Source organism: Brassica napus, chromosome A6 (genome assembly GCF_020379485.1).
Source record: "Brassica napus cultivar Da-Ae chromosome A6, Da-Ae, whole genome shotgun sequence".
Classification (NCBI taxonomy): domain Eukaryota; kingdom Viridiplantae; phylum Streptophyta; class Magnoliopsida; order Brassicales; family Brassicaceae; genus Brassica; species Brassica napus.
Window position 1 is genome coordinate 8,151,781 of NC_063439.1, and position 22,626 is coordinate 8,174,406.

A 22,626-nucleotide genomic window follows, 5' to 3' on the forward strand; every position below is an offset into this window, starting at 1 on the left:
ACTTTTGCACAATTAATATGTTGATTTAGGTTCCAGGTTTACAGCTTAAACATGGCAAAAGGTAAATATACAACTAAATTTCCCTAGAAAATGACGCATAAAGCTAAACTCTTTTCCTAGAATTAAGTCAAGACAAAACCGCAAAGAAGCCAAATCAGAAACAAGTAACTCATATCACAGAGAACCCCAAATCACAAAGATGCATTAAAACAAATAAAGAGAAAGAAATCTAGATAACTTGCAAAGTCTCAAAGCTCATGCTTGTAGATATCAAGTAATAGCTCACAAGTTCTTCATCAGTCGGATGAAATTGAAACCCAGGAGCAAGCTAAGCTGCCGTCAGAGTAGTTGCCGGCAAAGTCGCACAAAACAGTGAGGAATCAATGGCCATATATATATTTGCTACCCAATAAAACAAAGATTGTACTTATCTTTAGGGCATGGTGGATGTTGCGAATTATTATTCTCAATTTTCTCACGAGCTCGCCGGCAGATTTTAGGGGTTTCTGTTTAAGAATGATTTTTCTGAGACATGAAAATGGAGAGAGAATCGTATGAAGAGAGATATGGTTTTGAAATTTGAAAAAAATAGTTTGAAACCCAGCGGTTAATTGAAAACCAATATGACATTAAAGGATTTGGATGAAGATGTCAGAAAATAGGATCCTTGCGTATCTAGACATAAGATTTGCCTATTCAAAACACATAATTTATTGAGGTTAGCGTGTAAGGGTATCAGTGTCATATGTGAATTTGCACAGTGTTCAAACAGTTGAAATTGCTATTGTCTTAATTAGCGAAAAATGCGTTGGTAGGAGTGCAAATTTCTCTATTTTTAATAATATATAATTTTATTTAATTTCAAATTATATAAAATATTTTTAATATATATATAACACTCAAAAGTTTTGAATTATTACATAAATGTTTTCTAAATTTTTTTTTGCCAAAATTTTATAAACTAAAATTTTTAAATCATGATCAAAAAGTATAAATTTGTAATATAATACAAATATACAAATTTTTGATTGAAATGTTGGTAGCTGTCAAAAGGTAAATCTTAGCATTTAAATTAAATATAATAAACTATATATTAAAAATATCACAATTTTTTTAATCAAATTCTCATAAATATATAAAATAAATCTTACTCATACCCCTTGTTCTAAAAAGCGGCCGAGTTGCCGAGTAATCGTCCGCAAAATCGTGAAGCGGTGGGTCACCGTGGCGAGTTTCGCCAGTTCGGATGCATTCCACGCTAACCCGCGTTTTAACCGCCCAGAACGTGGTATAAGGTTACACGCCCGCGTAATGTTTTTTTTTTTTGAAACTACCCCGCGTAATTTTGTTTCCGGAAAGCTCAAAAATCTCTGAAAATGTTTCTTTTTGTAGATCTGAGAAAAATTACTTGATCATCATTTTTAAGATTTACGTTAACAAAGTTGACTAATCAAATTATACAGAAAGAACCATGGATGGCCAAACGTTTAATCGCAGAACCAAATAAAGAAGGAAGAAGACGAAGACATACATATCTTTTTATATTTATTAAAACAAAGTAAATAATAAAAAACTATAAAACACCACCCTTCACGGGTTGAACCACTTTTTAGTAGGTCCAAAAGGTTTAAACAAAACAATTGACCTAAGTTTTAATAATATTTGGAATCCACAAATGAAGATATGTACTAGTGAGTACTATAACCATAAAAAATAAATCCCCGATTACTCCCCGATTTATTTCCGATTTTTCAATAAATCGCTAGGCGCTGGTCATCCGCACGCGTTGCGCCTAGCGAGTTTCCGAACAAGGCTCATACCATATAAAAAGAAGAGCAATGTGAATCAAATATTTGCAGTTTTTTAGAAGTACAATCTTTACAGTTTTATTTAAAATATAGCAAAAAATGATCATAAAACTAATTATTTTAAACAGAAATGTAATTCAAAATCAACTAAGAATAAAAATCTAACTAAGAAAATATGTTAACTATCATGTAAAAATTTTTTTTTTGTAATTAGAAACTCTAAAATTTTTACAAAATTTAGGGGCCATAGGCAAATGAATTTTTCAAAAGCCTCTAATCACGACTCTAGGAGTGGGGATACACTTCTCTTTATAAAATTGGCTAAATCAACCTGCATAACTAGGATAGGTGGTTAACTAGATATGGAAAATTAAGTGAATAGAATTAAAAGGCTAAACTAACCTTCATATTAGGATAGGTTAACACACTTCTACTTCAAAATATCATGTTCAATTTTCTAACCAAGATTATATGTTTTGCAATAAAAAGATACAATTGATTTATGTCGTATTTTCGAGATAGTAGTAGTTATATAATCATTTTTGTCGTGACGCAACTCCTTCCGTCGTCTGCTGGTCAGAACCCATGCTTGTGAACCTCGGAGTAAAATGATCACCACACACACACCTCGTCATATACGTACAGACAAATTGTAAGGACCATATCGTCGCCACAATACAAACAAAACGAATTTAATGAGTTCATGTCTCTAATACTAACATTGCTATTTTTAAGATTCTTTACACACATGTGAATCCATTAGGACCATACAAACAAACAAAAATTTAAACGAGAGTTTCGTATCTGTTTTTTTATCACACAATTCTATAGTTCTATGCAAGATATTTTGCGCGCAATCAATTCAAAATAAATCACTCCTTTTCTTGTCAACATATGTCAGACTCTTTTAGAGCAACATTATTGGTAGGACTAATTTTTAAGTCCTTAGCTTATTTTATTATTATTTTATATTAAGAGACAAAAGTAAGAGACAATTTCAAAACTGTAGATTATTGGTAGGACTTCTTGTTGTCTCTAATGAATGTGCAAATGGGTGTTCTTATTCATGAAAGTAGATCGAAAATTACAACAAACGGTAATCATATCATCGGCGAATCTAACAAACGACAAGTAATCTAACAAACGCAAACCATTAAACATCTCCATAAACTCCAATGAAACAAATCTGCAATTTACAACAATTATAGACTTCAAAAGCCTTACCAAGCAAGAGAAAATAGGACACATAAACGAATCAAATGAAAGTACCTCTATGTTGAGCCCAAGACTTTACACAATTCTTATGGTACTTCTTACCACAGCTTTTACAAGAAAGCATCCTCCTTGCTCTCTCACTTCCTTGGCTTTCTCCCCAGAAGCACATTCTGCACGTTACATTCACGCCGGACTGAGCCAACTCTTCACCAACCTGATCGTTAGAGGAAAGCTGTCCAAAAAAACAAACAAACCCGATTCTTTATATCATCAACAACGAATACTAGTCAACGCAATTGGTAAAGAAAGTTAACCTCATTGACACCAGATTTAAACCTCTCATTGACACCAGATATTCGAAGGTATCCTGGTGGATCTTACGCCAGCGCAATTGAGGTTTCTCTCCTTGATCGTTGTAAACAACTTCAGTGTAGAAGTGCTTGGACAACGTCATTGTAGATGATAAACCCATTGTATCCCAAAGAAAATCACAAAGAGAACGAACACAGACGAAGCTACCTTCTACTCGTATAACCAGATACGAAACCAACAACATGAACAAATCCTTTCAAATCAGCATTGAGTACGATTTTATTATCATCAATTTACAAGAACAAAACCAGATTACACAAAGGATTCTTAAATAATTTTTTTTTGCTCAATTCCCTATATCTACCCTAATTTTCAATCTAATTTACTCAAACACCAACCATTCAATCAGATTACACAAAGCATACAATCAAATCGTCACAACAAAATCCAACCAATCCCCAAAACAGACAAGATTGATCGAGAATGACAAAAAATTCATCCAACTCTGAAAACAGAAGACAGAGGAGGAACACATACCTGATTTTGATTGGAAGCGGCGGAGAAGGTTTGTATATGAGGACAGAGCGGTGTGGATTGAGCGACAACAGATCGGGAGAGAAGAGGGAGACGATGAAAACGAGAAAGACCGTAATAAGATTCGGTCTTCCTTTCAGAGGCTGACACGTGCACTTAAGGACTAGCATAAAAACTTCTTAATTAGCAAACGTCCCTCTCCTTTTTCTTTATTATTGATTTAAATTAAATGATTATTATGCTAAGATATGTCCATAAGGACGGCGATAATCGTGCTCTTAGGACCTTTGTTTGGAGTTCTTCATATCTGTCATTTTGATCTCTTTAGAATTCTTGTGTACATATGTTTTCTGGATCTCAAAATTTGTACTAGAATATTTCACAACTTATTTTTATATGCATTTTTCAAAATTTCCATTTTAACCATTTTTCCACGTACTATAGTAATCTGATATTTATGGTACTGGAATTCCATAAGTAACTTGGAAACATTATTTATAGTTTGGAGGATACATATTCAATATGTTTATTAAAGTAGTGAAACATGCAATAAGTTTATTACGAGTTTGGAGCTTCCCTGAGGATACCAATACATTCCTTAACCACAAATCTAGACGAGATAACCAGAAGCCTCTTCCAGCTCCGGCAAAGGATCAAGCCTCGCCGGAGAAACAGAGGGATCCTTCACAATCTGTCGAATCTCTGACTTTTCACCCAATAGACTATACTTTAGAAACGCAACCACAATTCCACCAACAAAGCTTCTCATCTCACTCTTTTTGCGTTTACTGTTCTTACACATACAACCCGCCATAAACCCGACAAAACCGGGCAAATTATCGTCCAACATATCCATATGTCCGTAATCCGCAGCCACGAAATGCCCCTTGGTAGCCTTACACTCAATATAAAACTCCTCATGGTTCACTTCCGCTGGTGCGCATGGTGGCATCAGCATGTTACTCTTCGGTCCGAGACCCGTACCGATCACTGCAACCGGCATGTCCAGGTCGAATGATTCCGGTTTGTACGTTAAGATTTCGGGATCGGTTCTTATGCATTTGCTGATTCCTGCAACTGGATCTATTCCTACAAGAGCTGAAAACTTGATGGATGGGTCTAGTGTTGCGGCGTGGCCTAACGCAACCGCAAACGCGGTTTTACCACCGCGGCTATGGCCCACGAGTGCGGTGTAGTTGCCATTAGCGTTTACTGAGCTTGGGAGGTGAGCTTTGAGGTTTTTCGAAGTCCAGTTTATCACTTTTCCAGCATCGTCCACTTCCACTTGCCCTCCCGGCGGCAAAATCTTGCACAGCTACATGTCATACCAAAAAAAAAAAAAAAATGGCTATGGCTAACTTATAAATTTAAAATAATTAAAATTCTTGCTATTATATACGTTGATAAATAGGCAATTATAAATTCACGTAATCAACTTGCATATACAACATGTATTTTATTTGATATACATACCACCTGAAAAATGAAATACAAGTCGAATATATGTTAAACATATTTATTAGTTAGGAGAATGAAATTATATAGAATAGTTCTAATAACAATTATATTATTAGTAGACAAAAAAATCAACTCAATTTTATTTTACTTCCATAAACTTTATACTATAAATAAACTTTAAAAAGACATACCTGTGGGGCTACAACAATGTAGCCATGAGAAGCTACGTGGTTAATAACATCAGAGTAGAAGTAGTTACGAAGATAGAATCCATGGAAGAATAAGACGACGGGGTAAGTTCCGGCGACGGTTGGGGAGGTGATTATTACAGGCTTTGGAGGTGCGGTCAAATCGGTTGCCGACGGGTCTGCGGGGATCACGGTTGTTGGAAGGCTGCCTAACTCAAACGCCAAAGGAGTTGCCGCCGAGTAAAACGTCTCACTGTCCTCCTTCCCCGCCATTTGTATAATATTGGAAAAAGAGTGTGTTAAGACGTATGATTTATAGAAATGGTGATGAATGTCTCGACTGTCTCTAGTTATTACTATATAGGCGTGAAATTCTTATCCATTTGCCGGTTTGCGTTCTGTGGTTCTCGGCTTCTCGTAGTAAACTCAACATGTGATTCAATGGTATCTGTGAATCCGACAAATGCAAAAGAGCACGTGATTTTCATTTTTCCAATTATTACAATTGTTAGTTAGAAAATTATTGTGGGTGCTTTGTTTATTTCTCGTCTAGACGCCATGCAAGGTCAAACTGCTCGCCCTACCAATTGCCTCCCTTGGTTTTAATCGACGGCCATCTCCGTCAACTATTTGAAACCGCCCTCAGTCGTTGGATCCCAATCTGAGTGTTACACGTAGCATCTTCACATCCCTCGTTTCAAACATGCGGAAGAAACCCTTAGTTGATCGGTGTATTGAGTCCTCCGTTTTCTGCATTTGTTGCTGAATTTGTCTCCTTTGTTTTTACTGTATGTTATATTTAGATTTTAGAATCATGGATAATTTCTCTCTTGTATATTTTGAGATTTTAATATGTTGATGATATACCTTGAACTTATAAGTAGTTAACTAACCAGTTAGCATTGCATGTTATAAATAAACTAGCTTTGTTAAATCGTGATGATAAAAAAATATGTAGAATTTGTATTCGAGGAAACATTAATCCGGTGATAGGGATGGTTATCATTGTTCGAGCACCAAACTCTCCACGTCTTATAAGTCTTTTATGAAATGGCACTTTGGTTCGGTTCCATCAGCTTTAAGTAGAGTATACCCACCCTTAGCCATGGATTCTATTCAAATGACGCAAAACAATTCAACAATGGCATCAATTATTTAACTGATGCAAATTCCAAAATCTAACAATGGTAATTCTCTCTGCAGGCGTCGATATTCTCACGTACCGATGCTTTTTTCTTGTGATAATTTCTATTCAGCAGTCATGTCCTGGTCCGTGCTTAAAACGGGTTGTCCATCTTCTCGACAATGCTTTGCAATCCCGACTTGTACGAAGGATGAAGCAATTTGACTCCTAGTTTATCCTTCATATGTTCGTTACTAACTCGTTTTTCTCCTCTCAATGAACTCTGCTCCCTAGACTCATACAGAAATGGCTTTGTTTCGATCTTCCTTTTCCAACGTTTTTCAATCAACTCCAAGGCATATTGGAACACCTCTTCTCTTGGTGCTGGATCATCATCGACAATGTTGTAGATCTCTCTGCCACAACACTCGAATCATCGGCCTCAAAATAAATGGTCATTATTTGATATCACAAACTGAACATGGAGTAGCATATACCTTGAAGATGGCTTTTCAATGGCAGCTTGAAGAGCTAGGCATATATCTTCAACATGGACTCTGGACGTGAATCTCCGGGACGCTCTTCTCAGTTGACTTTCAGACAAATTCTCCCTCTTCAACAAGGTATCAATCGCACTGCAGACAACAAACACTCCTTTTGAGGAACAGTCTTTAAAAGCCTTTTTCTAGGCAATAAAAGCAGTGAACAACCTGCGACCAGGTCCGTAGATACCACCAAGTCGAAGGACATGAGTAGAAACCCCAAGATCACTCCCCAAGCTCAACCATCCTTTTTCTGCAGCTAACCTCAGTTTGGCTGACTGAGTTTTAGGATTAGGAGGATGACTACAAGATTCATGGATTTACCTTTAGACTTACTATGACAGAAAAGAGAAAGAAAAAATAAATAAATAAAACTTACTCTTCAGTGACCCAAGCACCACCATAATCTCCATAAACACCTAAAAAGAATCATCTTTAAGGACATCTTTAACCCAATTAAAAACCAAGAAAAAAGATTAAGCTGAAGAAGAAGAAGAAAGGCAGGCCCTTTACATACTTGTTGATGAGAGATAACAAAGCCACTGTAGATTTCCACTAGAAAGCTTCTCTCTGACAAGTTCTACATCCCGCAACATCTTTTGACGAAAAAAGAAAAGAAAAGCGTTTTGTGAGTAAAGGCAAAGAGGATAGGATGAAAAGGCAGAGGAAAGAAAGCAAAACCGGATCACCAATGTCAGCTAAAGGTGGAATGGAAACGAGCAGGTGAGTGTAATCCTTCACAGTTTCGAGCAAGCTCCATCTAATCAAAAAAAGGTAACAAAAGAGTTATAATAGAATCAGATTCAGAGATTAGAAAGTGGTTGATAGTTAAAAACATTACTCAGGTGAATCTGCGGAAAAGAGGTGAAGATCGATTCCTTTCTTCTCCCACTCTTTCTTCTTTGAATCACTCCTGCAAGTCCCTGAAACAACCCTGCAACATCGTCTTCCTCAGCTTGTGAAACGAGCTCAATCTGATTGATTATCATCAATCATACGAACACACACGAGAGAAATTGATATCATACCAGTCTGCTTCTTTGAGCTTTTCCGCGAAGAATCCTCCGACGAATCCCATCCCGAGAACGAACATCCGGTTCCGCGATTCTGAATCTGGTGTACCGGATCGAGAATCGCTGGTTGCTGATAATGGCCGGCAGAAGTTGATTCTACTAAGATGTGGAAATTTAGGTGGTGTAGGATGGAAACGGAAAGGAATCTCCGGCGACAACTGAAAAACTTCCATCGAAATCGGAGGACTGAGACTCTGTGATAGTGATACACGATGAAACTTACAGTCCTTGTGAAAATAAGAGAGGATTGAGCGCCGTTTTGTTTACTGAACTTGAAACATCACGTCGTTTCTACAATCCACTAATAATAGAGGAAGGAATCTGTAACATCCCGAGTTGTGATATGTGAAAAAGGCTTAAGAGAATTGATTTGGCTACCTATATCACCAAAGTTGACTTACCTTTTCCGAAACACATCCTTAAAGAACTCCAGAGTTAAGCGTGCTTGAGCTGGAGTAGTGGAAGGATGGGTGACCTATCGGGAAGTGATTCGCGATAGCGTGCGAGTGAGACCAAAGCATGGGAAAAGGCCGGGTGGTGATTGCAGGGTCAGTAAACAATGATTTCGAGTCTTTGGAAAAATTAACGGACCGACCGTCAGACGGGATGGGGCCCACGGGCCGAGAGAGCGGGCGTGGGTGGCCCATTAGCCGTGGGCGGGTCGGGGCGTTACAAGAATTGTAACGACCCTAATTTTGTTTTGGTGGAGCCTTTGTGGTTTTATTAAAATTAAAGCCCAATTCTCTCTTTTTATTTTGTCCCAAATTGGAAGTTTAGAAAATCTACCTCCTTTTCCTTCCTCTATATAAGAAACTCTACCCTTTCTCTTTATTCTCATGAAGTCAAAGTATTTCTTTGTGTGTGACGAGTTGTTGTTGAATTATTCGACGACCAGTCACTAGTGAATTTTTCGGTGGGATTTACGGGTGAGCTTCCGGCGAGATTTCTGGGCGAGCTTCCGGTGGGATTTTTCTGGACGAGCTTCCGGCGGGTTTTTCTAGTAAGTTTGTTGCCTCCTTATTTATAGTTATAGGAATATTTTAGGAAAGTTTCTAATTTAGGAAATAAGTTATATTAGGGAAGTTTCTATTTTAGGAAAGTTTCTATTTTAGTAAAGTTTACATTTTAGGAAACTTATTTCCAGAGACACTGAGCTTAAGTCGTTGATTCTCGTGTTGCAGTTGACCTCAGTTGACCGCATATTCCGTTGTTCATTTCAGCCTGTGGCTAAGGTGAGGGCTATTCCGTTAAATCCCGAGCTAGTTTAGTACTACTATTATGGAAAGTCTAGTTTCGAAACATGATCCGTCTCTGTGAATCGAGTCTGTTTGAGAGTCTTGTTTGTTTATTATTATCATTGATTGTTAAACCGGAAATAGGATAATAGAGGATTCAACGGTTGAATGAATTGAGTGATGTTAAAACTGCTATATATATGTATATAAATATATAAGTCCGTTTGTGTGGATTGCGGGTGCACAAAGACGTTTGTGTAAGCCGCCGACGAGCAGTGTGATTGCGGGTGCACAAAGACGTTTGTGTAAGCCGCCGACGAGCAGTGAGATTGCGGGAGTACAAAGGCGTTTGTATCAGTCGCCGACGCGCAGAGTGTGGGAGTGCAGAGATGGACTACTGTACGCCTAGAGATATACATATATCCTTATGAAGAAATGCGGGGTGCATAGAGTAGCATGTACTATCAGCGCATTGGATGTTTTGTGTGGTGTATCAGACACTGTGTTTGTTTCATGCTAGAGCTAGGCCTACATAGTCGTAGTGCTATGTACTGAGTCAGTGGTTTGCGGTTTAGCATTCCATACCTCACGGAGTAACTCCCCTGTTACTCACCCCTCTTTCTTTCCCCTTTCAGGTGAGACTGACGAGCATGAGTGATTCCTATCGGATTGGTGCTTTGGGAGTTTTACTTCTTTCTTTTTCAAACTTGCGGATTTTATGTTTTTATCGATATTTATTATGTTATTTAGATTTATGACTATTTATTGGATTTACGACTTTGGAATTGACTTTTGAAAAGTAATAAATGGAGATTTTAGACTTTTTATTTATTTAAATTATTTTAGAAAATCGGGGTATTACAGAATCTTCAAGGAAAACACGTAAAGAAAAGAAGATTATGAAGGAACATACTTTAAACTTTAAAGATAAGAAACTTTGACACAAAGATTGGTTTTTTCCTTCATGTATATATCAAACATTATGTGATTGTCTGCATTATTATTTTCCTTTTGAATAACTAGGAGATTCTGGATCCATAGGTATACATAGCGAAATTAATTATGCATTCTATCAAAGTATTCAAAGAGCTCAATCTTTGTAACATGTAAAATGAAACGGTGTTCACACTTTTGCAAGTAAGTATTCCTGATTCCCACCTTCACCTTGAATCTTATACACACATATCAATATTTGGCGTTACTATACACAAAAGCAACCTACACGTCTACTTTATACGCCTCAGTTATGGGTGTGTATTACTATTATATGCCTCAATTATAAAAATGCAAAACAAGCACATTCCTTGCGCTTCAAGAATCTGGTCCCCTGTTCCAAAAACGATAGTATCAAACAACAAAGTCGTGCAAGTGATGGGCATTGGAGAATCTGCTGTCTTCCTGGTTGTTCCCTCCCATGTAACGGTACTCCTCCTCCAGACCAAACCCTTGATAGTTCATTAGCGTCTCGTAGTCCCCTGACCGGTTCATCTCTTGTTCTTGTTGTGGCTTGTCATTAATGTTTGTTGTGTCTGCAGATGGATAGCCGAGGTTATTGTTGTTATCTCCCTGTTGCTGCTGTGACGAGGAGTCTTCTTGGTTGGTGCTGTTGAGTTCTTGAGAAGACTTGGAGATTTGTAACTCACACTCATTACCAAACTCTTCTTTATAAATATCTTCGATCATCGGTTTCCACAGACGAACTCTCGCGTTTATGAACCAATTAGCAACCTAAGCAGAAACTAAAATGACTCAAACAGAACACAAAGATTGCAACTTTCAAGGGGAGACAAAAAAAGCTCAGCTTTTACCTGGTTTTTAGACAGTCCTGTCTGTTTTGCAAGCATCATCTTCTCAGATTCTTTCGGATATCTACAAAAAAAAAAGTTCTGTAATACTGAAACTGAAAAAAAGGTTTGTGACTTGTGAGCGAAGAAAAACACATACGGATGAAGGAAATGTTCAAAGAGCCAAGCGCGGAGAATAGAGACAGAGTTTTCAGGTAAGCCTCTCTGAGGCCTCCAAGATGGTCTAACCATTCCAAGCTGTTGATGGAAAGCTCTCTGCTGTCTCAACCGTTGATCCAAATACCTCAACCTCGGTATCCTCTCTCCTCCTCCTTGTTGCTCATCTAATGACTCTCCTCCTCCTCCTTTCTCCCCAAGCTTCTCTCTGATGATCTGAATCTGTTCCTTTATCGCGTCGCGGAGAGAGCGGAAACTGCAAGATATTTTGTTGAGAGCGAGTGATGTGTAAGGCTTAGCTGATCCAAACCCTGCTACTATCTCAAATGATGAAGCTAATGCTTCCATTTGATGGTAGTATTGGTTGTATCTTTTATCTACCTGCAAGCAACGCATACTCAGAACTAAGTATTTAAGAGATTTGAGTTAAGTTTAGTTAAAATAACTACCTCATCAACCATTGTTAAGAGCTTGTTCTTCTTGTTCTGAAGCTCTTGACATTCTATTGTAGATAATTTCACATTCGAATCAGTTGATAACTCTCCTTGTGTATCCTTGGAACCATTGTTAAAGTCTTCTTCACCTTTCTTCTTCTTCTTTCTCATCTGGTTTAGCTCTTTCTTGACACTAACCACTTCATCGAGGAGATTCTGAGCCGGTTTAAGATACCGGGAACGCAAAAAGCTGCTCATGAAACCTCCTGAGGTTTCGTTAAACCGGTAATTGCTGTAGAGTCCAGCGTAACCGGAGGAAGGATTAGATTGACCCAACAACGACATCATCTCTTTGCTCTTCTCCTCCACGTCAAACGGTGGCGTTTGCTTAACCGAGATTGAAGGATGTGGGGTGAAACCGAAATGGTGGTGGTGAAAGGACGGAAGAGAGATTTGATTGCCGAGGCTTAGAGACAGTCCTTGACCGTCATAAAAGCTTAGATCGCTGCTGGAAACGGCATCGTTTCCGGTAACCTCTCCGTTGAGAGTCTGAAGACCCGTGGTTGGTGGAATGAAAACCATCTCGTTTCGAACATTTTCGCCGACGAAAGATGCGGCGGCGACGGCGGAGGAAGAAGAAGCTTGTTGTTGTTGTTGTTGATGGTTGAGATAGATTGGTTCTTGCTGGTAACAATTGGCATTACTCGAGTAGTAAACCGCCATGGTTAACTGCCTTTTTTTTAGTGAATCTGCAGGAATTTTATTACAGTGATGTCTTAACTTCGATGAGTTTGGTCGGAAAAGAAACGAGTTCCTGCAAAAAAAAAAGAAGAAAAAAGAGTCGTGTAAGGTCTGAGTGGAAGTTAAAACATCGTAATCCCTCTTACCAAACAAGTTTGATCATTAACAGTTTGGAAAGCAACAAAATTTAATGGATTAAAGTCAAATTATTGATAAAGCACGTGTTTTTGGTCAAGAACTGAAGAAACCCAGGAACCCCCCAATTCAAGAATTGTGTCATAGAAAAAAAAAAGTGTAATAGAAGAGGAAATAGTAAACCCGATCCTATCGAGATTATTTTGGAGATAAAGAAAACCTAACTCGAGGATGAAAGAAAAATGCAGAGTAAAAAGAAGTTTTGTAGTTCAACTCAGTGACTCAAAAGCAGAGAAGATCAATTATTACATATAGAAAAAAAAGTAAAAGTCTTTTTGATGATTTCATTTCATATGAGAATTTTCAAAAAGGGAGATTTTTTTTTTTTTTAAGAAACAGGATGTAAAAAACATACAAAGAATCAAGAAATACAGTGCAGATCAACAATCATAGAGAATCAAGAACTTGATTAAAGTTAAAAAAGATAAACTACCTGCAGGAGGAGAAGATGAAACTTTAAAACCCTAGAAAATAGAGATTGTGTGATGAGTGTGGATGTGGCTGCTATATTAGGAAACAAAAAAGAGAAGGAGTTTCCAACAGTCCAAGACAAAAAGAAAATACTCGAGACCCAATCCCGAGAGAGAAAAAACGATTAATAATTGGAAATTCTGAAATAAACCAAAAGGAATTTCACTCCACAAGAACAAAACCAACTCATATTCTTATCATTGGGACATTTAGACACCAACCCAATTTTAAAATTCAAACTTTGGTATGGCAATATATCAACAATAAAATAATGACACTACCGGAATTTTTTGACAACCGCTACCTGTAATTTAATCTTTTCCGGTAGAAGTTTCTGTACCTTATGCGTCGAGTGTAAATTAATTAACTGATTTGTTGTCTGCCAGCCATTCCTATGTAAACACGTGAGAACATATAAATCACTAATCGTCATTGACCTGACGCATACTAGTGACTACTACTTTTTTTTTATGTTAACTAAATACAAAAAGAAACAAAAAAGTTTGAAGGCAATAATGCGATGGTAATACTATATAGTTTTATTAGTGTTACTGTTAGTATATGAGAATAACATTATAAAAGAAGAATAAAAAATCTAACTTATATATTTAGAGGAAACAGAGTAATATACTAAGCTGGTCTAGGGAAGAAGAAGATGAAAGAAAAAACAAAGGTGGGTGGGTGTCTGTTCAATTGCTTAATTGAAGGATTAAATGACTTAACAACCAGTTGGTGAGTCCCTCCTTACTCTTCTGTTATACCCAATTTTCTCTAAGTTTCTTGTCTTTTTCATTTCTTTTTAGCTATAATCCTTTTTGCTAGCTATACACCTATATATATAAACAATCTATTAGTATATGTTTGTATTTGCATATTCCGTAATGCATAAGATACGTACGATTTACTATTTTTATAGCTACATTAATGGCTAATGTATAGTTTTCTTAGTATTCGAGAGGTGATTATATTGATTTTGTTCCCACGTGGATGTTGATTTGTTCAAAATATAATATAGGCAGTTAGCTGGTGAGGGGGAGGATCAAATGTAATAAAAATCTGATATGTTTTTTTATTGGTTTCAAAATGTCATGGTGTAAAACGTAGTATTATATAACTACGATGTGTTTTTTTAAAGAGTATAATAATAATTTAAAAGACCGATGATGATTCATGAATCGATGATGCTACTAGTACTAAATTGGGAAATGGTCTGAGCAAGAAACGAAGACCTCTAATTTGAAAAGAAAAAAATAAATTAATAAAGTTATGCCAATTGTCAAATATATAAATTGCATGGAAATCCAACATTAAACAGCCACAAGTTATGGTCGTAAAACAAAAAGTAAAATGTCTTTACCCTACTACATCCAGCATTAAACAGCCACAAGTTATGGTCGTGAAACAAAAAGTAAATGTCTTTACTGCCACATACATCGTTGCCACCACCACTAAAAAATCATGCTTTCTGAAATTTCAGCAAACCAAACCGAAGCCAATATGGGCCTTTAATGGATAACCAATATATCAGATATTGTAGGCCCAATACAAAACCTGCCTGTCCACTAATACAACGGCGATCAGTCCATTAGTATTAGGTGAAAACGGCTTGAAGTTGGGACAGAGATACATCATCTTCCTACCAATATTCCCCACTCGATTACTGTAGTTTTTCTTCGTAGAGATCGTTGGAATCACGGAGATGGATTGTAACTTTGGAAACCCCTAGGATGTGGTGAAGCTAGTCGGAGAGAACTAAATGGGGAAGCCGTCGTCAACGAGTGTGTGGGTAACAATGATGCAGAAGAAGAAGAGATGGCCACTGATGATTCTGCTCTTTTTATCTGTATCAACCGTTGGAATGATTCTCGTCAGATCCGCCTTCGATTCCTGCAGTATCAGCGGAAACCGATGCGGACGATTCGTCGTGGAGAAGAAGCAAGAGAGCAGCGACGTGAAGATCCGATCGGCGGATCCTCTCGGTTTCATGAAATCGAAACTCGTTCTACTCGTATCTCACGAACTCTCCCTCTCAGGTAACGGTTCTTGCTCTTTCTTTACATCTGAATCTCGGGTCGAGCTCAAGTTTTTGTCTTTTCGAGTGATGAAGTTAGTGTGTGGTTTTAGGTGGACCTTTGCTGTTGATGGAGCTTGCGTTTCTGTTGAGAGGGGTTGGTGCTGAAGTTGTTTGGACCACGAATCAGAAACCTGTTGAAGCAGATGAAGTTGTTAATGTTTTGGAACACAAGATGTTGGATCGAGGAGTGAAGGTTTAAGATTTAAGATTAGCTCCTCCGTGATTGTTCTTTTTAGTTCCTGATCATAATCAATCTTATTGATTCGTTTAGGTTATCTCAGCGAAGAGTCAGAAAGCTGTAGATACAGCTCTCAAGTCTGATCTGGTTGTTTTGAACACTGCTGTTGCTGGGAAATGGCTTGATGCTGTTCTCAAGGACAATGTTCCTAAAGTTCTTCCCAAGATCCTCTGGTGGATTCATGAGATGAGAGGTCATTATTTCAAGGCGGATTTAGTCAAGCATCTTCCTTTTGTTGCGGGGGCAATGATTGATTCGCACGCAACAGCTGAGTACTGGAAGAACAGGACTCATGATCGCTTAGGGTCTGTTTCCTCTCTTTGGAAATTTTGTATCAGTTTGTTACTTATCTCGGGTTTTTGGCGTTAATGTTCTACTTTGAACTGTTTGTAACACAGGATTAAAATGCCTAAAACTTATGTCGTGCACCTAGGAAATAGCAAGGAGTTGATGGAAGTTGCTGAAGATAGTTTCGCCAAGAAAGTTTTGCGTGAGCAAGTTCGAGAATCTCTTGGAGTGCAGAGTGATGACATTCTATTTGGCATTATTAATAGTAAGCCTTCTATCACACATTCTTCTTGTTACTCAGTTTTCCTCAAGAATTTACTTAATTTGCTTTTTTTACGGTTGATTCTTTTATTGCAGGTGTATCTCGAGGAAAGGGCCAAGATCTATTCCTCAGAGCCTTCCATGAAAGTCTAGAAATAATCAAAGAGACTAAAAAGCATGAGGTACCAACAATGCATGCAGTTGTAGTAGGAAGCGACATGAGCGCACAGACGAAATTTGAGACAGAGCTACGAAGGTTTGTCCAAGAGAAGCAACTTGAGAAAGTTGTCCACTTTGTCAACAAAACAATGAAAGTAGCACCATATCTAGCAGCCATTGATGTTCTTGTCCAAAACTCCCAAGCCAGAGGAGAATGCTTCGGGAGAATAACAATCGAGGCCATGGCCTTTAAGCTTCCTGTACTCGGTACCGCAGCAGGAGGAACAATGGAGATTGTAGTGAACAGAACAACTGGTCTTTTACACAACGCCGGTAAAGAGGGTGTGTTACCGCTTGCCAGAAACATTGTGAAGCTGGCAACAAACGTGGAGATGAGGACGACAATGGGGAAGAAAGGGTATGAGAGGGTAAAAGAGATGTTTATGGAACATCATATGTCTCATCGGATAGCTTCTGTGCTCAGAGAAGTGTTGCAACACGCAAAAGTTCACTCACGAACAACAAAATAGTTATCATTAAACAGAATTTAGCATGGAGATGCTTATGTTGTTACATTTTATTTTACACTCTCTTCTTGTTTCTCTAGCTTTTGGTGTTCATCTGTTTATAGAAACAACAATGTTATTTATCTGGAAAGGAAACTCAATGCGTTTATCCGCATGTTTATTTTACTTGCAACTCTTGCAACCCATACGAGGTTAGATGTTTATCTTGTTTTGTGCAGACAAGATTGTTCAGTAGACCTTGAAACAGGAAGCTCTGTTGTATTGAGGCTTATTGTTGTTGCCAAGCCAGTGCTGCATATGAACTCCAATGGCGTCCAAGTAAGCGCTACTTCTACCATGTAAACCCAACACTTTTCCTTGCGTGGTAGTTGAAGTGAAATAAGTTCCGGTCTCTTCACCGTAAGGACCGTACTTTCCACGGCTCGTGTAGAAACTCAGAGACTTGACAACGTTAGTTTTGTCTGAATTGTTCAGAGGTCCGTAATACCCTGAAATGCAGGTGAGCATCTCGTTTGGATACTCGAGTTTTATCTGCAAGAGACACTCAAGATCAGCATGGTTGTGATGCATAAAAAAAACAAAAGTGGCTTTTATATAGGAAAGAAGAAATCGACTGTTGTTTACCCTGTGTGTGAAGACTCCATTGTTACCACCATGTTTAACAGACCAAACAGATTGTCCATTTCTATCGTACTCGACTTGTAATGAAGAGATAGCATCATTTCCTCTTGTTACGAATATCTGCTTGATCCCTGAATATACACCATCGTCCCACGGTTTACCTCCGTTGCCTCCCCACGGTCCAGGCCCGCTCGGTGTTGGTTCTTTGACGACTCCACGCTCAAACTGTGAAATTGATTTAAACTCAACAAGTAAGCTGCTATTACGGTGTTCAATCCTGAAACCCTATACACCAAAGAACAGTTGAATCTACAAGTTACCTCTTCGCCACGGCCGTTTGCTGCAAGGACTAGCTTATTAGCCCATGGTGAATTTTCGATTACAGCAACGCCAGAGTTGTTATGAGGAACAATTGCATTGTGAGGAGATGGCTTGAGGGGACTTATTTTGCAATCCATAACATGAACACCAATTGCATCAAGAAACAAACCTTCTCTTCCAAGGAATCCAACAACTTTAGCATCATCCGTTTTATGAGTAAAGGAAGGTCCTTGTTCTTCTCCAAAAGGTCCATGCTTTCCTTTATTGGTGTGGAAAGTCAGCGACTTTATCACATTAGGTCCCATGTAGATCAACGGTCCATATGTTCCCGTTACATGTGTTAAAATCTCTGATGGGTAATCAAATACAATCTGCAAACCAAAAACAGAGAGACTGTTATAGTAGTTATTTGTGGTGTATTTTAGCTTTAAACAAGCTCTTAAAAAAAATTAAATTCACACACCTTTTCATGTTTGAAACTTCCCCTGCCACCATGCTTGCTTCCCCAAACAGCTTGTCCTCTAGAATCATAACACACCTTCATAGATACAATCCCTACACTGCGTGACAAATTGATTTGTCTAATACCGGTATAAATCCCATCGTCAAATACGATTCCACCGGCTCCACCCCATGGTCCATATGTTTTTGCATCACCTCCAGCTTTTGGCTGCACCTTCTCAGTATCTGTCACCACCTGATAAAAACAAATTTGATGTTCTTTTGGTAAACAAAAATCGGGTAAAAAATAGAAAGATCTGAGTGTATAACATGAAAGTCTAGAATTCACCTTATGTTTGGTGATCTCAGCACCTGCGTGTTCACGGGGTTGATGAGAAGGCAAAGTTGGATCTTTCTTCTTGAGTGCAACAAATATATCAAAGTTTTGACCTACACTTCCTTGAATCACTGAGTATTCGAAGTCCTTATCACCATTGTGGACATTTTGATGTGAGTGCATGACAATCCTCGAGGAGGGATTATCCTCTTTATGAATTTGTTGAAGGTGAACACCAATAGCATCCAAATAGGAACCAGCCTTCCCATGGAACCCAGTAACCTTTGACTCTGATTTTGGTAATGAGAAACATGTACCTGACTCAACACCAAATGGTCCATACTTTTTGCGGTTACTCTCCAAGGTAAGCGACCGAACACATACATGTCCCCAGATGTCATAGCTGCCATAGGTTCCATGTACTGAGGTCAAATACTCATGCGGGTAATCAAGTGTGACCTAAAACAAAACGAGAACGGTGATCAATTTCTGAAAAACTATAGAGGATTAGTTTAAGAGAAAGTCTCTTTGTCCTACCTTTTCAAACTTCGAGCCTCCGTTTCCTCCATGTTTTTCAGACCAAAACGAGCTTCCATTCTTGTCATACTCAACTTGGATGGAGTCTATACTAGAGCCATGCGCTATGTTTATTTGCCTTACTGTGGTGAACATTCCATCATCCCAGGCATGACCACCTTGGCCTCCCCATGGGCCAACTGATGCAGGCTTTCCTTGAACACTCTGCAGCAACAACTTCAAGTTAATCTCACATAACCATAACTGCAAAATCAGGTTTTCAAGGTGCACAAAAACATATACATAAAATAAAGAATCAGGCTAAACAAAAGATGTTGCCAATACCATTCTCAGATGATCTCAAAAGACTCAAAACAAGTGCAAGAAGCTCGAGTGAAGAGATAGTTGACTACATAGCTTAGACATTTGATGGGTATTTATGATGGAAGAAAAGGTTACGTTTGTGGTTGGGCATTTTCTGGAATATATAAAATCGAAGATGCAGAATACACGTCACTACAAGCAATTCATTCGCGTTTCCACTTTCAAGGGAAGTCATGGAAGGAAAAGGGAATCATATTCTCAAAGAATCATATCTTCCAGGATAACAAAAACACGCACTATTGAACCATTCCTAAATTGGTAAGGTTCCCTATCTACACGGTGCCCATATAAGTAAGAAAATGACTTCAAGGCACCACTGGCGTATAAGGAGCTTTCAAACTTCAACCAAAATTTACTCAAGCCATGCTACTAACTCAGTCTTCAACTGCATAAAATATATGACGATGATACATTAGGTGGCTATGTCCTTAAAACGACTGCTCAAATCAAGTTAAGTAGTACCTTAGTGGTTGGTTAATCACTCTACCAATAATCTTTACAGGAACAATCACCATTCTTAAAGTGGTGCAAGCATCTTGTGTCCTCCAACAATATTTCACAGCTATATCTTTTGGAGATGTACTTTGCAATATTATGGCAATCCCGGCACATCCTAAGATTTTTCAAGATCCTGATCGTCTTAGGTTCACGCGATGAGGATATTAGACCAAAAGCCATGGCAAACTTTTCGCTGTGGATTCCACAAGTTTTTTCCCTTCCTTCTTCCTCAATCAGAAGTTCTCCATTGTATTGGTCATTTCTATCATCCATCCTACACAACTTTTCCACCCATGGATACAGCACATCAGTACACAGTTTGGACTGATCACCTGTCGTGAATGTATGAACTAAATTTCTAGCTTCAATCCAGCTCTGTCCAAGATGTTTCTTAAGAAGCTTTTCTTTCCTTGGTTTCTTTCCTTCTAAAGATCTCCCAAGTCTTGCACCTAAGGCATAGATCTGCGATACCAGATTTTCAGTGACCGGATTCTCAGGTTCCAAGGAGAACAAGTGCTCTGCTGCATGGATTGCCGAGTCAATATCACCGTGAATCCTGCAGGCAGTTAAGAAGCTTTCCCAGATAGGTGGCTCTGATTGAACATTCATCTCCTGGATAAACTGCAGCGCTTCTTCAAGTCTGTTGGATCGTCCGTACAACGATACCATAGCGCAACAATGTTCCAGAGCAGGAATAATATGGTAATCATTCGCTATGCTGGAGAAGACTTTCTTTCCTTGTTCTACATTTCCCATCAGACCGTGTGCAAGGATGATACTCGAAAGAGTTCCCCTATTTGGCTTAATCTCCTCTGTCTTCATTTGATCAAAAAGATCAAGCGCTGGACCATAGCTACCGTGCAAAACATAGCCTCCAATCAGTGAGTTCCAAGTTATGATGTCTTTCGTTTTCATACCCTTGAATACCGTTCTTGCATATCCTATATCTCCTGACTTAGCATAAGTATCTATCAAAGCGTTTTTAACAGCATGAACCGCATCTAGGTTTCTCCGCAGTACACAGCCGTGTATCTCTCTTACCATTCTGGCCCCAAGAAGATTAGCGGAAGCAGGTAAAAGACTCAGTATGGTAACTGAATTTGGCATGAAACGAGAGAACTGCATCTTCCTAAAAAGCTCCAAGGCCTCGTCTTTCTTTCCGTTTTGTATATAACCAGCAATGATCAGGTTCCATGAGGCAGTATTCCTCTGAACGTTCCCATCTTTTTCCATCCTCTGAAACAGATCCATAGCCTCACCCTCGTCTCCATTCTGAATATATCCCGAGATCATCGTGTTCCATGTGATGATATTTGGTTTTACATTTTCCTCCTGCATCCTTGTAAACAACTCATAAGCCTTCCCGCAATATTCCGCTTGGCAATAACCCGTTATCATCGAGTTCCAAGTATACACATCCTTATTCTTTATCGAGTCAAAAACTTTCCTGGCTTCTTCAAGTTTCCCACACTTGGAGTACATATCCACCAGAGAGTTCCCCACAAGCACATCATCCATAAACCCCATCTTGACAGCAATAGAGTGAACTTCTGATCCCAGGTTCAGAATCTTCAAACACGAACAAGCAGACACAGCGCTCATAATAGTGACTCCATTAGGCACTACACCCGCTAAAAACATCTTCCTAAACGTATCCAACGCCTGATATCTCTTCCCGTTATGAATCAACCCCGAAATCATAGCTGTCCAAGTAAACACATCGGCAGTAACACCAAAACTCTCCATCTTCTGCATCAAATCAATCGCAGCATCGCATTTCCCCAGCTGGTTGTAACCTCCAATCAATATGTTCCAAGTAACAAGCCCTGGAGAGATCCCTTCTTTCTCCATCTCCTCGACCAAATCAACAGCTTCTTCATGTTTACCGTTGTGGCAGTAAGCTAAGAGCACCGAGTTCCAAGCAACCACATCTCTCTCCTCCATGCGTCTAAAGAACTTCGTAGCTAAACTCAACTCACCACATTTCGCATACACGGCCAAAATCGAGTTGCTAACACGGAGACAAGAAGTCATCCCGAGTTTCACAACCACAGAATGAATCAACTTCCCGGTCTCAACATCACCACAGTTCGCACACCCTTGTAGTATCTTGGGAAACAAGAAATCATCAGGCAAAACTCCGTCCTCCATCATCATACGAAAGAGGTTAGAGACTTCTCTCCACCGATGCTCCCTCGAGTAAGCGCCAATCATGGCAGACCAAGTGTAGAGGTTTCTCTCACGCATTGAATCGAACACCTTGCGCGCATCAACGAGGCACCCGCATTTCGCGTACATGCTCAAGAGCTTGGTCTCCACGAAGACGTCGGGCTGCGGGAACTGATCGAAGCGCGCGTGGAGGATGCGGCCGAGGTGGACGGAGCCGGAATCGATGCAGGATTCGAGCAGGTTGAGGTAAGTGCTTCGTTTCATCTTGGTGCCTTGTTGGAACATGGAGTCTAGAGCTTTCTCGGCTTCGAGGAGGCTTCCGTTTCTGCACAAGTAGTCGAGTTGCTCGTCGGGGGTGATGATGGGTTGTTTCTTCTTGACGAAAGAGAGATTCTTTTTCCTGGATTTGGGATGGGATTCTGGTGAAGTCTCTACCTTTGCTGGGATTTGATAGTTCACACAAGTTTTGGGGAACGATGGTATGAAAAGCTTCTCCATTCTT

At 39.0% G+C, this 22,626-nt stretch overlaps 6 protein-coding genes across 10 annotated transcripts; 1 reads left to right on the forward strand and 5 right to left on the reverse strand.

The window, feature by feature from the left end:
- Positions 1–4,347: 4,347 nt before the first annotated feature.
- On the reverse strand, positions 4,348–5,907 carry LOC106346945 (chlorophyllase-1). The gene is made up of 2 exons (XM_013786418.3): positions 5,519–5,907; positions 4,348–5,184 (listed from the first exon to the last, which is right to left on the reverse strand). The coding sequence occupies exons 1-2, from the start codon at positions 5,786–5,788 to the stop codon at positions 4,480–4,482; spliced, it is 975 nt and encodes a 324-aa protein (XP_013641872.1). The 5' UTR covers positions 5,789–5,907; the 3' UTR covers positions 4,348–4,479.
- A 520-nt stretch (positions 5,908–6,427) lies between these two features.
- LOC106346943 (protein YeeZ) lies at positions 6,428–8,517 on the reverse strand. 2 transcript variants are annotated; one of them, XR_007340304.1, is made up of 9 exons: positions 8,209–8,486; positions 8,022–8,114; positions 7,862–7,940; positions 7,698–7,776; positions 7,560–7,599; positions 7,349–7,483; positions 7,136–7,273; positions 6,739–7,054; positions 6,428–6,627 (listed from the first exon to the last, which is right to left on the reverse strand). XR_007340304.1 is itself a non-coding variant. In XM_048782502.1 (8 exons), exons 1-8 carry the CDS (start codon positions 8,424–8,426, stop codon positions 6,793–6,795), a joined length of 1,044 nt encoding a protein of 347 aa, XP_048638459.1. In that variant the 5' UTR covers positions 8,427–8,517; the 3' UTR covers positions 6,428–6,792. The 2 variants fall into 2 exon arrangements, 1 of the variants encoding a protein (XP_048638459.1); XM_048782502.1 differs by having other exon boundaries at positions 6,428–7,054; positions 8,209–8,517.
- Positions 8,518–10,566: 2,049 nt separating this feature from the next.
- On the reverse strand, positions 10,567–13,894 carry LOC106346942 (BEL1-like homeodomain protein 10). 3 transcript variants are annotated; one of them, XM_022687303.2, is made up of 5 exons: positions 13,631–13,894; positions 11,899–12,697; positions 11,433–11,830; positions 11,297–11,357; positions 10,567–11,216 (listed from the first exon to the last, which is right to left on the reverse strand). In XM_022687303.2, the coding sequence occupies exons 2-5, from the start codon at positions 12,604–12,606 to the stop codon at positions 10,836–10,838; spliced, it is 1,548 nt and encodes a 515-aa protein (XP_022543024.2). In that variant the 5' UTR covers positions 12,607–12,697; positions 13,631–13,894; the 3' UTR covers positions 10,567–10,835. The 3 variants fall into 3 exon arrangements, with proteins under 3 accessions (XP_022543024.2, XP_022543023.2, XP_013641869.2); XM_022687302.2 differs by having other exon boundaries at positions 13,595–13,893; XM_013786415.3 differs by lacking the exon at positions 13,631–13,894 and adding an exon at positions 13,253–13,521.
- Positions 13,895–14,888: 994 nt separating this feature from the next.
- Positions 14,889–17,002, forward strand: BNAA06G13870D. The gene is made up of 5 exons (XM_013786414.2): positions 14,889–15,323; positions 15,415–15,557; positions 15,636–15,907; positions 16,001–16,155; positions 16,248–17,002. The coding sequence occupies exons 1-5, from the start codon at positions 15,047–15,049 to the stop codon at positions 16,838–16,840; spliced, it is 1,440 nt and encodes a 479-aa protein (XP_013641868.2). The 5' UTR covers positions 14,889–15,046; the 3' UTR covers positions 16,841–17,002.
- On the reverse strand, positions 16,818–19,839 carry LOC106346940 (jacalin-related lectin 3-like). Its single transcript, XM_013786413.3, has 7 exons — positions 19,419–19,839; positions 19,095–19,298; positions 18,570–19,016; positions 18,243–18,476; positions 17,779–18,150; positions 17,462–17,683; positions 16,818–17,368 (listed from the first exon to the last, which is right to left on the reverse strand). The coding sequence occupies exons 1-7, from the start codon at positions 19,419–19,421 to the stop codon at positions 17,066–17,068; spliced, it is 1,785 nt and encodes a 594-aa protein (XP_013641867.1). The 5' UTR covers positions 19,422–19,839; the 3' UTR covers positions 16,818–17,065.
- Positions 18,980–22,622, reverse strand: LOC106346939 (pentatricopeptide repeat-containing protein At1g19720). 2 transcript variants are annotated; one of them, XR_007340305.1, is made up of 3 exons: positions 19,920–22,622; positions 19,095–19,298; positions 18,980–19,016 (listed from the first exon to the last, which is right to left on the reverse strand). XR_007340305.1 is itself a non-coding variant. In XM_013786411.3 (2 exons), the coding sequence occupies exon 1, from the start codon at positions 22,620–22,622 to the stop codon at positions 19,941–19,943; it is 2,682 nt and encodes an 893-aa protein (XP_013641865.2). In that variant the 3' UTR covers positions 19,591–19,842; positions 19,920–19,940. The 2 variants fall into 2 exon arrangements, 1 of the variants encoding a protein (XP_013641865.2); XM_013786411.3 differs by lacking the exons at positions 18,980–19,016; positions 19,095–19,298 and adding an exon at positions 19,591–19,842.
- Between the last annotated feature and the right edge of the window lie 4 nt (positions 22,623–22,626).